This window comes from Bison bison, unplaced genomic scaffold, assembly GCF_000754665.1.
Source record: "Bison bison bison isolate TAMUID 2011002044 unplaced genomic scaffold, Bison_UMD1.0 scf7180017864307, whole genome shotgun sequence".
Taxonomy (NCBI): domain Eukaryota; kingdom Metazoa; phylum Chordata; class Mammalia; order Artiodactyla; family Bovidae; genus Bison; species Bison bison.
The window spans coordinates 3,281,938-3,293,944 of NW_011494879.1; the positions used below are offsets into that span (position 1 = coordinate 3,281,938).

A 12,007-nucleotide genomic window follows, 5' to 3' on the forward strand; every position below is an offset into this window, starting at 1 on the left:
TCCCAGGCAAGATGGGGGAGCCTGGTGGGCTGCCGTCTCTGGGGTTGCACAGAGTCGGACACGACTGAATCGACTTAGCAGCAGCAGCAGCAGCAGCATGCTGAGAACGTGCACCTGACCGTTACTGGATCTGACGTATTTCACTCCCCGTATGTCTGCCCGGTCATCCGAAGCTCATCCAGCGCCTGACCCACCTCACCGTCGTTCCCAGTGGCGTCTAGTTCAGCATCTTGGTATTTCTCACCAGGACTGTTGCAGTTCATCTCATTGTCCCTTTGTCCCCACGGAAAGCACGTGATCATACGGAAATATATGTTGGATGCATAACTCCCCCTACTGAACTTTCTTCCCTGGCTTCCAAGCCCAAACTTGTGAGCACAGGCTTCAAGTACCATGCTGCTGTCCTCACCCCATTTCCTGAAGGACCCCATGCTATGGGCACATCACGTGACACAATTCTCCCCCAACACCTTCCTCGTGGACCCTGATCGCACTGTTCTCTCTTTCTGGAATGCCAGGCACCCCAGGCTCTGTTAGTGAACTTTCAAAGCTCCTTAGAAATATTCCTGGTCTTCTTCATGCAAGATACCTTCCCAGGTGGCACTAGAGGTAAAGAACCCGCCTGCCAATTCAGGAAACCCAAGAGGCTGGGGTTCGATCCCTGGGTCAGGAAGATCCCCTGGAGAAGGGAATGGCAACCCACTCCAGTATTCGTGCCTGGAGACTCCCATGGACAGAGGAGCCTGGTGGGCCAAAATCCATGAGGTCGCAGAGGCAGACATGAATGAGCACCTAAGCACATGGCACAGTGCTATGTTCACAGCACACTACTTACATTGCCAAGGAATGGAAGCAGCCTAACTGCTTGTTATAGCATGTTTAAAATTGTGCTCTTTTGTTTTACTGTTCTGTTTTTAATACTTGGGTCCCCCAAGAGTTTGAGTTCTAAGACTGAAACTTGACATTCTGTTAATCATTTTATCTAGCAAAATATCTAGCAGGTAATAGGAATCTAATGAATTTTTTGAATAGATGAATTAATGCATGAATGAACAAATGAGGAGAGGACTAAGGTGGTGGAAAGAACTTAGACTCTTGATTCATAAGGCCAGTATTTGAGCTCCTGCTCCAGCACTCATTAGATGTGCCAAGAAATTTGACGTTCTGACTATCAGTTTAATATTCTTTAAAATATAGAGCAAAATGATAGCTCATATATCAATCTTACAAAGTTTCTACAAGCCACAAATAAATGAATGCTCTTGTTTTTTCAGTAGAGCATAAACTATTATAGTTATGATTAATACATATTGTGACCTCTCAGTTTTAAGTAAATAAAACCAAAGTTAGTTAAGATGGTTAGGGTATAGTATGGGTGGCATGTCCTGTAAGTGAAATTTCTGGTAAATGAAGGAAAATCTATTTTGGTGACTGTTAAAATTTAAATTTCCTTTTAAATTTAAATTAAGAAAATAAATGTAAATATACATTACATTTAAAATTAAAATTGCTACACTGGAGGAAGAGGCTTCCTTCGTAGCTCAGTGGGTAAAGAATCTGCCTGCAATGCAGGAGACCTGGGTTTGACTCCTGGGTCAGGAAGGAATTCCCTGGAGAAGGAATTCTCCAGAGTTCTTAGAGAATCCCATGGATGGAGGAGCCTGGCAGGCTACAGTCCATGAGGTCGCAAGAGTCTGACATGACTGAAGCAACGAAACCACCACCACTCTGGATGAAGATGCTTCCAAAATATATTATTTACTCCTCTGATTTTTACACAGCAGGTTGAATAGAACACAGCCATTATGAGCATCGTCACAGCTCTTGACCTGAGCTGTGACAGGATGGATTGTGTGTTGCCACCACTGTGAATGAATGGCTCCTTTTCTAAGCTCTTAGCTGCATCTCTACATCCCGTTCCTTCAGTCTTCTCGTTCACTCATCCCCTCTGGCCTGCTCCTCAAACTCATCACGGGCTACACTGCTGGCCAACACACTGTTTCACTTTCCCCAGTTACCTGTCCCTGCTTAATCACACTTTTAGGGAACAATATTTTATTTGGAATAATAATGCTTGTCACACAAGCTGCCTCCTAGCATGTTAGCTTATGAAGAGTGAGATGATATAATTTATCACTGTCCTACTGCAGAAACATTTGACAGCAAAACAGGTCCTGGGAAGAACAACTGATGAGATGTGGTCTCTGTAAACCGGGACTGTCCTGGGAAAGCCAGGATGGAGGGCAAACTCACTTTCGAAAGATCAAAGGCTTTGGAGCTTGGACCTATGTCCTTGGACCTATGTCCTAGCTCCATTTCTCTCTGTTCAGTTCAGTTCAGTCCCTCAGTCGTGTCTGACTCTTTGCAACCCCATGGACTGTGGCACGCCAGGCCTCCCTGTCCATCACCAACTCCCGGAGTTTACCCAAACTCATGTCCATTGAGTCAGTGATGCCATCCAACCATCTCACCCTCTGTTGTCCCCTTCTCCTCCTGCCCTCAATCTTTCCCAGCATCAGGGTCTTTTCAAATGAGTCAGTCCTTCACACGAGGTGGCCAAAGTATTGGAGTTTCAGCTTCAGCATCAGTCCTTCCAATTAATATTCAGGACTGATCTCCTTTAGAATGGACTGGTTGAATCTCCTCCCAGTCCAAAGGACTCTCAAGAGTCTTCTCCAACACCACAGTTCAAAAGCTCAATTCTTTGGTTCTCAGCTTTCTTTATAGTCCAATTCTCACATCCATACATGACTATTGGAAAAACCATAGCCTTGACTAGACCGACCTTTGTTGGCAAAGTAATGTCACTGCTTTTTAATATGCTGTCTAGGTTGGTCATAGCTCTTCTTCCAAGGAGCAAGCGTCTTTTAATTTCATGGCTGCAGTCACCATCTGTGGTGATTTTGGAGCCCCCCAACATAAAGTCTGTCACTGTTTCCCTATCTATTTGCCATTTCTCTCCAGTCTCATTCTATTACCTTGAGAAAACTCTACTTTTGCCATTAAAATGATAATGGATGTTGATGAAGTGCTAAAATAGAAGGAAACTCCATGTGCTGTCTGTCCCAGGTATGGAGAAGATCAACTTCTCAGGCGGGGAGCCATTCCTCCAGGACCGGGGCGAGTACCTGGGCAGGCTGGTGAAGTTCTGTAAGCAGGAGCTGCAGCTGCCCAGCGTCAGCATTGTCAGCAACGGGAGCCTGATCCGCGAGAGGTGGTTCCAGAAGTACGGTGAGCAGCCCCCACGGCATGTGACTCTGGCCTCTGTCACTGTTGGTCACTGTATTTCCTTCCATCCTGGGCCTCTGGCCTGGCCTGCTGGGGATCCGAAGGGAGGAAAAAAGCAAGTATGCTTGTTGTAATCTCTCTTCAGGCTGCACGCCAAGTTTCAGTAGGGCTCTCATAAACAAGTATGGCAAAGCAGATAGCAGGACCCACCAGCAGATGCTCCCGTCCATTATCAAAGTAGCTTTAGTTGAGTCATTAGTGGGGAAGATGAACACAGTGGACAGTTTGGCAAGCCCTGACCTTATTGTTTCCTATTCATGTTTAATTTTTAGAGTATTTATGGAAATGACTCTATTTTAGTAGTGTCCTGTATAAATTGAGGGATTGGACTAAAATAGTCATTCTCCCCTCTGGCTATGTATTTTTTGGCTACTGAGGAACTTTAAATAAGACATCACTGCTGGGACCGGCCTCCAGACTATTTATTTCAGAGCCTTGTGGTGTGTGGACATTCCAACTTGGGGTGCTCCAAAGGGATTCCACTCTGCAATCAGGGTTACGAACGCCTGGTCTTAAGACTGTCGATATTTTGCCACTAAGTCGTGTCCTACCCTTTTGTGACCTCATGGATAGTAACCTGCCAGGCTCCTCTGTCCATGAGATTCTCCAGGCAAAAATACTGGAGTAGGTTGCCATTTCCTTCTCCAGGGGCTCTTCCTGACTCAGGGATCAAACCTGTGTCTCCTGCATTGGCAGGTGGATTCTTTACCACTAAGCCACCAGAGAAGCCTAAGACTGTAGAGGTCCCTTAGTGCTAATTTTTACATAGATATTAATATTCTTGGAGAAGTAAATGGCAACCCACTCCAGTATCCTTGCCTAGAAAATCTCTTGGACACAGGAGCCTGGTGGGCTGCAGTCCATGGGGTTGCAAAGAGTTGGGCATGACTGAGTGACTAACACTTACACTTATTAATATTCTTAGAGCAGTACCTGGAATTTAGGAAGCATTTGAAAAATGTTAGCTATTATTACACTTTATTTAACTTATTTATTTAGTCTATTCTATTTATTTTGTTTTTTAACAGTTTTTTAAAATTAATTCTTATTGGAGTATAGCTGTTTACAATATTGTGTTAGTTTCTGCCGTACAGCAGAGTGGATCAGCTGTTTGTTTACATGTATCCCCTCTTTTTTTTGATTTCCACCCCATTTAGGTCAGCACAGAGCACTACTACCATTTTAGTAAACAGTTCTGATTGGACTCTTTGGGTAAATGTTCTGTGTTTGCTTTCTGTGAGTTGTTTGAGTCTTGAAATCACTCAAAGGGTAGTTGCATGTACGATTTATTGAGGATGTTCACGGGAATCTCTGATGAAACCCTCTTTCCTAAACAATGAAGAAATATGGGCGTGGGGGAGGGGAGGGTGGGGTGTGGGAGAGGGTTGTACTTCCCATCTGGGAAAGGTTAACAGGAGGAGCACAGGGCCACAAGTCAGCAACAAAACACCCGTGAAGGTAGTCACTCAGTCAAAGGTGACCATCAGAAATTCAAAAGTAAGCTTTGGGAACTGGATTTAGAGAGATAAGACAGGGTTAGGGAGCCATGTAAGCAGAGAAGACTGAGTTGGGTTTGCTGGCTGTGTCCTGGGCAGTGCGTTCCCTCCAAGAGGTGTGGTGTGAGGAGTAAGGACCACGAGCAGTGTTGCACCTTAGGGCAAAAGCTCAGAAGCTGGTCTGGAAAGGCAGTGCAAAGTAGCAAATTTGGAAGTGTCTAAGAATGGCACCCCACTCCAGTACTCTTGCCTGGAAAATCCCATGGACGGAGGAGCCTGGTAGGCCGAAGTCCATGGGGTTGTGAAGAGTTGGACATGACTGAGCGACTTAACTTTCACTTTTTACTTTCATGAGTTAGAGAAGGAAATGGCAACCCACTCCAATGTTCTTGCCTGGAGAATCCCAGGTGCAGCGGAGCCTGGTGGGCTGCCGTCTATGGGGTCGGTCACACAGAGTCGGACACGACTGAAGTGACTTAGCAGTAGCAGCAAGAAAAAGGATGATGCTGAAGATCCAATACTTTGACCACCTGATGCGAAGAGTCGACTCATTGGAAAAGACCCTGATGCTGGGAAAGACTGAAGGCAGGAGGAGAAGTGGGAGGCAGAGGATGAGATGGTTAGATAGCATCACCAACTCAATGGACATGAATTTGACCAAACTCCTGGAGTTAGTGGAGGACAGGAGAGCCTGGCATGCTGCTGTCCATGGGGTCACAAAGAATCAGACATGAATGACTTAGTGACTGAAAAACAGCAAAGAAAAAAGATCACTGGAGAAAACAAGAAAGTGCAAGGACTATTCATAGCAGACACTTTGACAGCCAATTGTGAACAGCCATTGATTTTTGTCCTATATCAGAGATCAGGGTTAGTGTTGCCATACGCTCAGACTATTAAAGATACATCCTAAATCTACACTCTATTTTTTTTACACCTTTTATTTTGTATTAGAGTGTGTTCCACGTGCTCAGTCGCTCAGTCGTGTCACACTCTGCAACCCCATGGACTATATAGCCGGCCAAGCCCCTCTGTCCATGGAATTTCCCAGGCAAGAATACTGGAGTGGGTTGCCATTTCCTCCTCCAATTAAGTTATACATAAATCTACTCTTTCTCAAATTCTTTTTCCCATTAAGGTTATTAAAGAGTATTGAGCAGAGTTCCCTGTGCTCCATAGTAGGTGCTTGTTGGTTGTCTGTTTTAAACATAGCAGTTTAGACCGCTATGGTCAGTCTATGGTCATAGACTGTCCAGGTCAGTCCCAAGTGCTTCCACTTGGTTAGTCGCAGACCCGAGGCTGTCACTGCCCTGCTCCCTCCCGGTGATCATGCATTCATTCTCTAAGTCAGAGAGTCTGTTTCCGTTTGTAAATAAGTTCCTGTGTATCATTTTTAAGATTCTGCAATACAAGCCCTATCATTCCATGTTTCTCTTTTTCTGCCCGACTTCACTCAATATGACAATTTCCTGGTCCATCCATATTGCTGTGGTTGCATTATTTCATTCTTTTTAATGACTATGTTCAATCTCCCAAATAAAACTCTTTAAAAACAGCATGAAATATTTTTGTTACCAAGTCGAAGCTCGCTCTGCTCACCACACGACAAGCCTTAAAACTGGGAGAGGAGGTGTTGAGACAAGGAATAAGGACTTGACTCCAAAAGCTGGCAGAAGGACCAGATCGCAGACTGTCTCAAAATAAGCATCTCATTGGGGTCTGGAGCAGATGAGGAATAAAGTAAAAAGGCCCCAGGTTTTGCAATTATTCCCTCAAGGGCCCTCAGGAAGGACATGTATAAGTTTCTTTTCTCTTGCAGGTGGACAAGTTCAGGGTGTTTCTCTGAACAAAAGCATTTTGGTTTAACATTCAGGCAGAGGGCCAGGGTTCTCCGAGGCAGGCCATTGTGTATGGACAGTATTCTTTTAGTGAACAATAGCAAAGGGAAGCAAAGGTCAAAGTAACAGACACAGAGCTGACATGTAGTCAGATTTAGCTCCTGTAACATTTTAAAATGTCTGGAGGAACAAACAAAACGTTTTTGCCTACTTCTGTGGTCCCTAAGGCTCCAGTTCTCCACCTCTGGCTTGAAAGCCTATGCTCTTTTATATATATATATATATATATACATAATTTTATTTCTTTGTTTTTGGCTGTGCTGACTTCCCTGCTGTGAGGGCTTTTCTCTAGTTTTGGGCACCAGAGGCAACTCTTCCTTGTAGAGGCTTCTCGTGTTGCAAAGCACAGGCTCAGGGGCGTGTAGGCTTCTGTCGCTGTGGCTCCTGGGCTTGGAGCCCAAGCTCAGTAGTGGTACTCAGGCTTGGTTGCTCTGAGGCATGTGGGCATCTTCCTAGATCAGGGAGTGAACCAGTGTCTCCTGCGTTGGCAGGCCGATTTTTTCCCCGTCAGCCACCAGGGAGGCCCCAAATCCTATGCTTTCATCCTTGGATGGAAAAGCTTAACCTAAGTTTTCCTCCTTGGACAGAAAAGCCTAACAGTGATCGTTTTCCCTCAGGTGAATATTTGGACATTCTCGCCATCTCCTGTGACAGCTTTGACGAACAGGTCAATGTCCTTATTGGCCGTGGTCAAGGAAAGAAGAACCACGTGGAAAATCTCCAGAAACTGAGGACATGGTGTAAGGAATACAGAGTGGCCTTCAAGATAAACTCAGTCATCAATCGATTCAACGTGGACGAGGATATGAAGGAACAGATAACCGCGCTCAACCCCGTCCGCTGGAAGGTACCAACTGCGTTGCTTTTGTGATTGTAATGCAGTGAGCATTCAGGAGAGATTTGCTTCAGGGACACCAAAAATGATAAGGATACAGAGAACTCTGGATTCAGAGAGCCAGCTTGGTCCTTCTTGCTGCTAGACTTAGAATTGGCTTCTGGGGACTCATCCCATACGCACTGTCCTGAAACAGATTAGCAGGAGGACTTGTGTGAATATGTCGGTTTTTGTTTTGTTTTGTTTTTGGTAAAGATTTATTTATTTTTGACTGTGCTGGGTCTTCACTGCCACATGAACTTTTTTCTAATTGCAGCAATGAGGGTCTATTCTCTAGGTGCAGGGTGTGAGCTTCTCATTATGGTGACTTCTCTTGATGCAGAGCACAAGCTTTAGACTTCAGTAGTTAACAGCATGTGGACTCAGGATTTGCAGCTCCTGGGCTCAGTAGTCGTGGTGCATGGGCTTAGTGGCTCCGAGGCATGTGGGATCTTCCCAGTTCAGGGATTGAACTTGTGTCCTTTGCATTGCAAGGAGATTTCTTAATCACTGGACCGCCAAGGAAGCCCCTGAATATGTATTCTTAACAATCTGCCCTGGTCATTGTCATGCAGGAATCCATCAAAGTCTGTGGCTGGATCCCAGACTAATACAACTGAAGATAGGATGTAGAATTCAATTCTAGGAAGGAAAAGAGAGGAAGAAAACTCATGGAATATGAAGCTATGTCTGCTGGGATAAAGTGGGAAGGCAAAATGGGAAAGGTTTAATTCTGCCAAAAAACCAGGAAGACTTCATGTAGGAGGCGGTATTTGACTCCTTCTCTAGCAGATGAGTCTTCCTTGACTCAGATGGTAAAAAATCCTCCTGCAGTGGATTAAATCCAGTGCAGGTGACCTGGATTTGATCCCTAGGTCTGGAAGATCCTCTGGAGAAGGAATGACAACCCACTCCATATTCTTGCCTGGAGAATCCCATGGACAGAGGAGCCTGGCGGGCTATGGTTCATGGGGTCTCAAAGAGTCGGACATGACTGAAGCAACTTAGCAGGCATGCATGCACATAATGGCTTAAAACCTAAAGGGTTTTAAGGGACTACCTTAAAGTTTTTGAGGGACTACCTCAAAATTAAAGTGTTAAATATTTTAGGAAGCCTATTTCAACTGGTATATTTCATCACTTAAATCTAAAATGTAGTAAGAAACAATATGCATTTCTATAAAGGTTTAAAAACTACTTTTAAAAATACCACAGTATAAATACTAACAATAAAATGCTGATCTAAAAAATTGAAAATTTATAGGCAGATGTATTATAAATGGCTTCCCAGGTGGCACTAGTTATAAAGAATGTGCCTGCCAATGCAGGAGATGCAGGAGGTGTGCATCTCAGGAAGATTCCTGGGTCAGGAAGAGCCCCTGTTAAGAGGGCATGGCAACCCACTCCCCACTCCAGTATTCTTATCTGGAGAAACCCATGGACAGAGGAGCCTGGTGGGCTACAGTCCATGGAGTTGCAAAGAGTTGGACACAACTGAGTGACTGAGCACGCGTATTATAAACCTGATTATTTTGTATCGAAGAACTACGACATAGATATATACATAAAAATCACTTCTATTCCTCAAGTCCCCCAAAACTGTTCATCTCAATAGGTATAACTAGCTGATGTTCCAAACCCAAAGGCTAGAGATGCCCCCAAAAGTAATAGTAAAGGAGTTCCTCTCCTATACTTTCCAATTCCAATTCTGTTCATCTCATGAAGATTATTTTCAGAACACTAAGAGAGATTTCTAGATATATAAAATATTCTTATGAATTTACATTGATTTCAGCTGAAGTTTCTAATTTTGTAAAAGATGGTCAATTACCCAATGTTGATCCCCTGGAGAAGGAAATGGCAACCTACTCCAGTATCCTTGCCTGGAAAATTCCATGGATGGAGGAGCCTGGCAGACTACAGTCCACAGGGTTGAAAATAGTTGGACACGACTGAGCAACTTCAATTCATTTCACTCATATTATGAAAAAAAAAAAAAGACTAAATCAAATATAACCTAGATCAGTTTTTTAAAACATTATATTTTGGGAATATTTGGGCTTTTAGTACCATATTCCTAAATTTCAGGTCACATTTTCATTTTGCCAGAGCAGTGTCTTTCTAGAATGTTCCTCAGTTGAACAAGTTTTCTCTGCTGAGCTTCCCTGGTGACGCAGATGGTAAAGAATCCGCCTGCAATGCGGGAGACGTGGGTTCGATCCCTGGGTCAGGAAGATCTCCTGGAGAAGGAAATGTGTGCTCACTCCAGTATGCTTGCCTGGGAAATCCCATGGACAGAGGAGCATGGTGGGCTGCAGTCCACAGTCCATGGGGTCGCAAAGAGCCGGAAACAACTGAGCGACTAACAATTTCACTTTCTCTGCTCAGGAGGGATGAAGCTTGGTTCAGAGGGAAATGCAATTTGGGATAAAAAGTGGTGGAAAGCTCGTTAGGAGGCCAACACCACCCTTGTGTTTCAGGTCTTCCAGTGTCTCATAATTGAGGGTGAGAACTCTGGAGAAGATGCTCTGAGAGAAGCGGAACGGTTCGTGATCAGCGACGAGGAGTTTGAAGCGTTCTTGGATCGCCACAAGGATGTGTCCTGCTTGGTGCCCGAGTCTAACCAGAAGGTCAGAAAGTGAACTTTCTAAGTGTATTAAAGTGTATTAATAGAAAGTGAGCATCATTTTGTTTCCCATCACACACGTAGCTCCAAAGAGAAAAGTGTCTCCACCAAGGGCTGCCCATGCTGGGATGTGGGAGGGTTTCGTGGAGAAAGGGGAGGAGTCTCATGGTAGATATAGAAGCTGTACTAAATCTTTAGGTTTCCAGTGAGAACAGTGGATATGTCTTGTTAGCACAAATGCATATGTCCTGTAGATTAAACCATGTCAGCCAAAGCATGTCTACCCTGCAGAGATTCCACAGAGTAAATAATCAGAGTGTTATCTGAAGCCAAAGGAAAAAAGAACTTCTTGTTCAAAGCTATGTTCCTGCAGTGTTAAGGAGAGGAGTAAAAAAAAAAAAAATTGAAGGTAGTCTGATACTCAGCATACAGAGAACAGGTAAACTCATGTTGTCAGTATGGAATGTTATACTGACTAAGTACATTAGGGCGCCAGGATAAATTTGCATGATATGATATTGGGTGGAAATAAAGAACAACAGGCAAAATCCATTCTACCTTTAATCCTAGTGTGCACGGGTGTGTATGTACGCATCCTGTAGTCGTCTTGGGGTAATGGATTATCAATCATTTTTGTCTACCTTGATAACTCTTCAGACTTTAAATTTTTCTAAAATAGGTAGTTTTATTATTTTTCAGTTATTTAAAAATCAAAAGCTTTCCCCATCTTCCCCCGAAGAATAAACATGCAGCAAAATCTCTCCCTCACATGCTTATATCATATTGGAAATTCCAGAACAAGGACTCATTCCTTATGCTTTAGACTCCTAAGTCATGTTGACCAGAGCATGAATAAGAAAATTCCCAGATGGGGTCAGAGCAGCTTTCAAAAAGAGGACAGAAAACAGAGGAGAATACTCATATGTCCACACTGTTGTATTTGACTTTATAAAAGTTGTCTTAATTATGCAGTTAATGTGAGATCAAAGAACATATACGTTATAATAAGCATTACTATTAATACTTGGGTGAGTTCTTCACAGAGGGACCATGAACCAGAAATCACTCCCCCATTTCAGAAACACAGGGGCCTGAGTCATAGAATTAACTGACCTCACCATGTCAGAGGCAGGATTAACTGACCTCACCTACATCAGAAAAAGGGTTAACTGACCTCACGCACATCAGAGATAAAGTTAGCTGACCTCAGCTGTGTGAGAGGCAAGGTTGGGCTGACTCACCTATGTCAGAGGTAAAGAAAGGTGAACTAAAGTTGCCGTAGAGACCAACAGCCTACAAGACTGAAAAATATTTACAATCTGGCCTCTATGCAAACACATGTGCAGACCCCAACCTCTGTGGGTACGTAGGGAGGGTACAACTTCCTACAGAAGTACAGATACACCCTCCGCATACCTCTGAAAGACGTCACTAGTTACGAGGAATGAAAGCAATGTTCAAGTCCTCAGTAAGCTCCCAGGTAATAGCATTAAAGGGCTTCCCAGGTGGCTCTAGTGGTAAAGAACCCGCCTGACAATCCAGGAGACATAAGAGACACAGGTTCGATCCCTGGGTTGGGAAGATCCCCTGGAGAAAGAACTGGCAACCCACTCCAGTATTCATGCCTAGAGAATCCCATAGACAGAGGAGCCTGGGGGACTACAGTCCACGGGGTGGCGAAGAATTGGACACGGCTGAAGCAACTTAGTACACAGGCAGTAGCATTAGAGATTCTGCTTTATTCACTGAAAAGGGGGTCCGTTAGAGGCATGTCACACACATGAGGAACACTGAACAGGGAAGGACGGGGCACTCCAAGATCTGG

At 44.2% G+C, this 12,007-nt stretch overlaps 1 protein-coding gene across 1 annotated transcript in view; it reads left to right on the forward strand.

Moving 5' to 3' along the window:
• Positions 1-12,007, forward strand: part of RSAD2 (radical S-adenosyl methionine domain containing 2) — an 18,494-nt gene that overhangs the window by 1,730 nt on the left and 4,757 nt on the right. Inside the window, exons 2-4 of the mRNA XM_010852037.1 lie at positions 3,070-3,231; positions 7,300-7,529; positions 10,037-10,186. Of these exons, the coding sequence (XP_010850339.1) occupies positions 3,070-3,231; positions 7,300-7,529; positions 10,037-10,186 (542 nt within the window). The remainder of the gene's footprint in view (positions 1-3,069; positions 3,232-7,299; positions 7,530-10,036; positions 10,187-12,007) is intronic.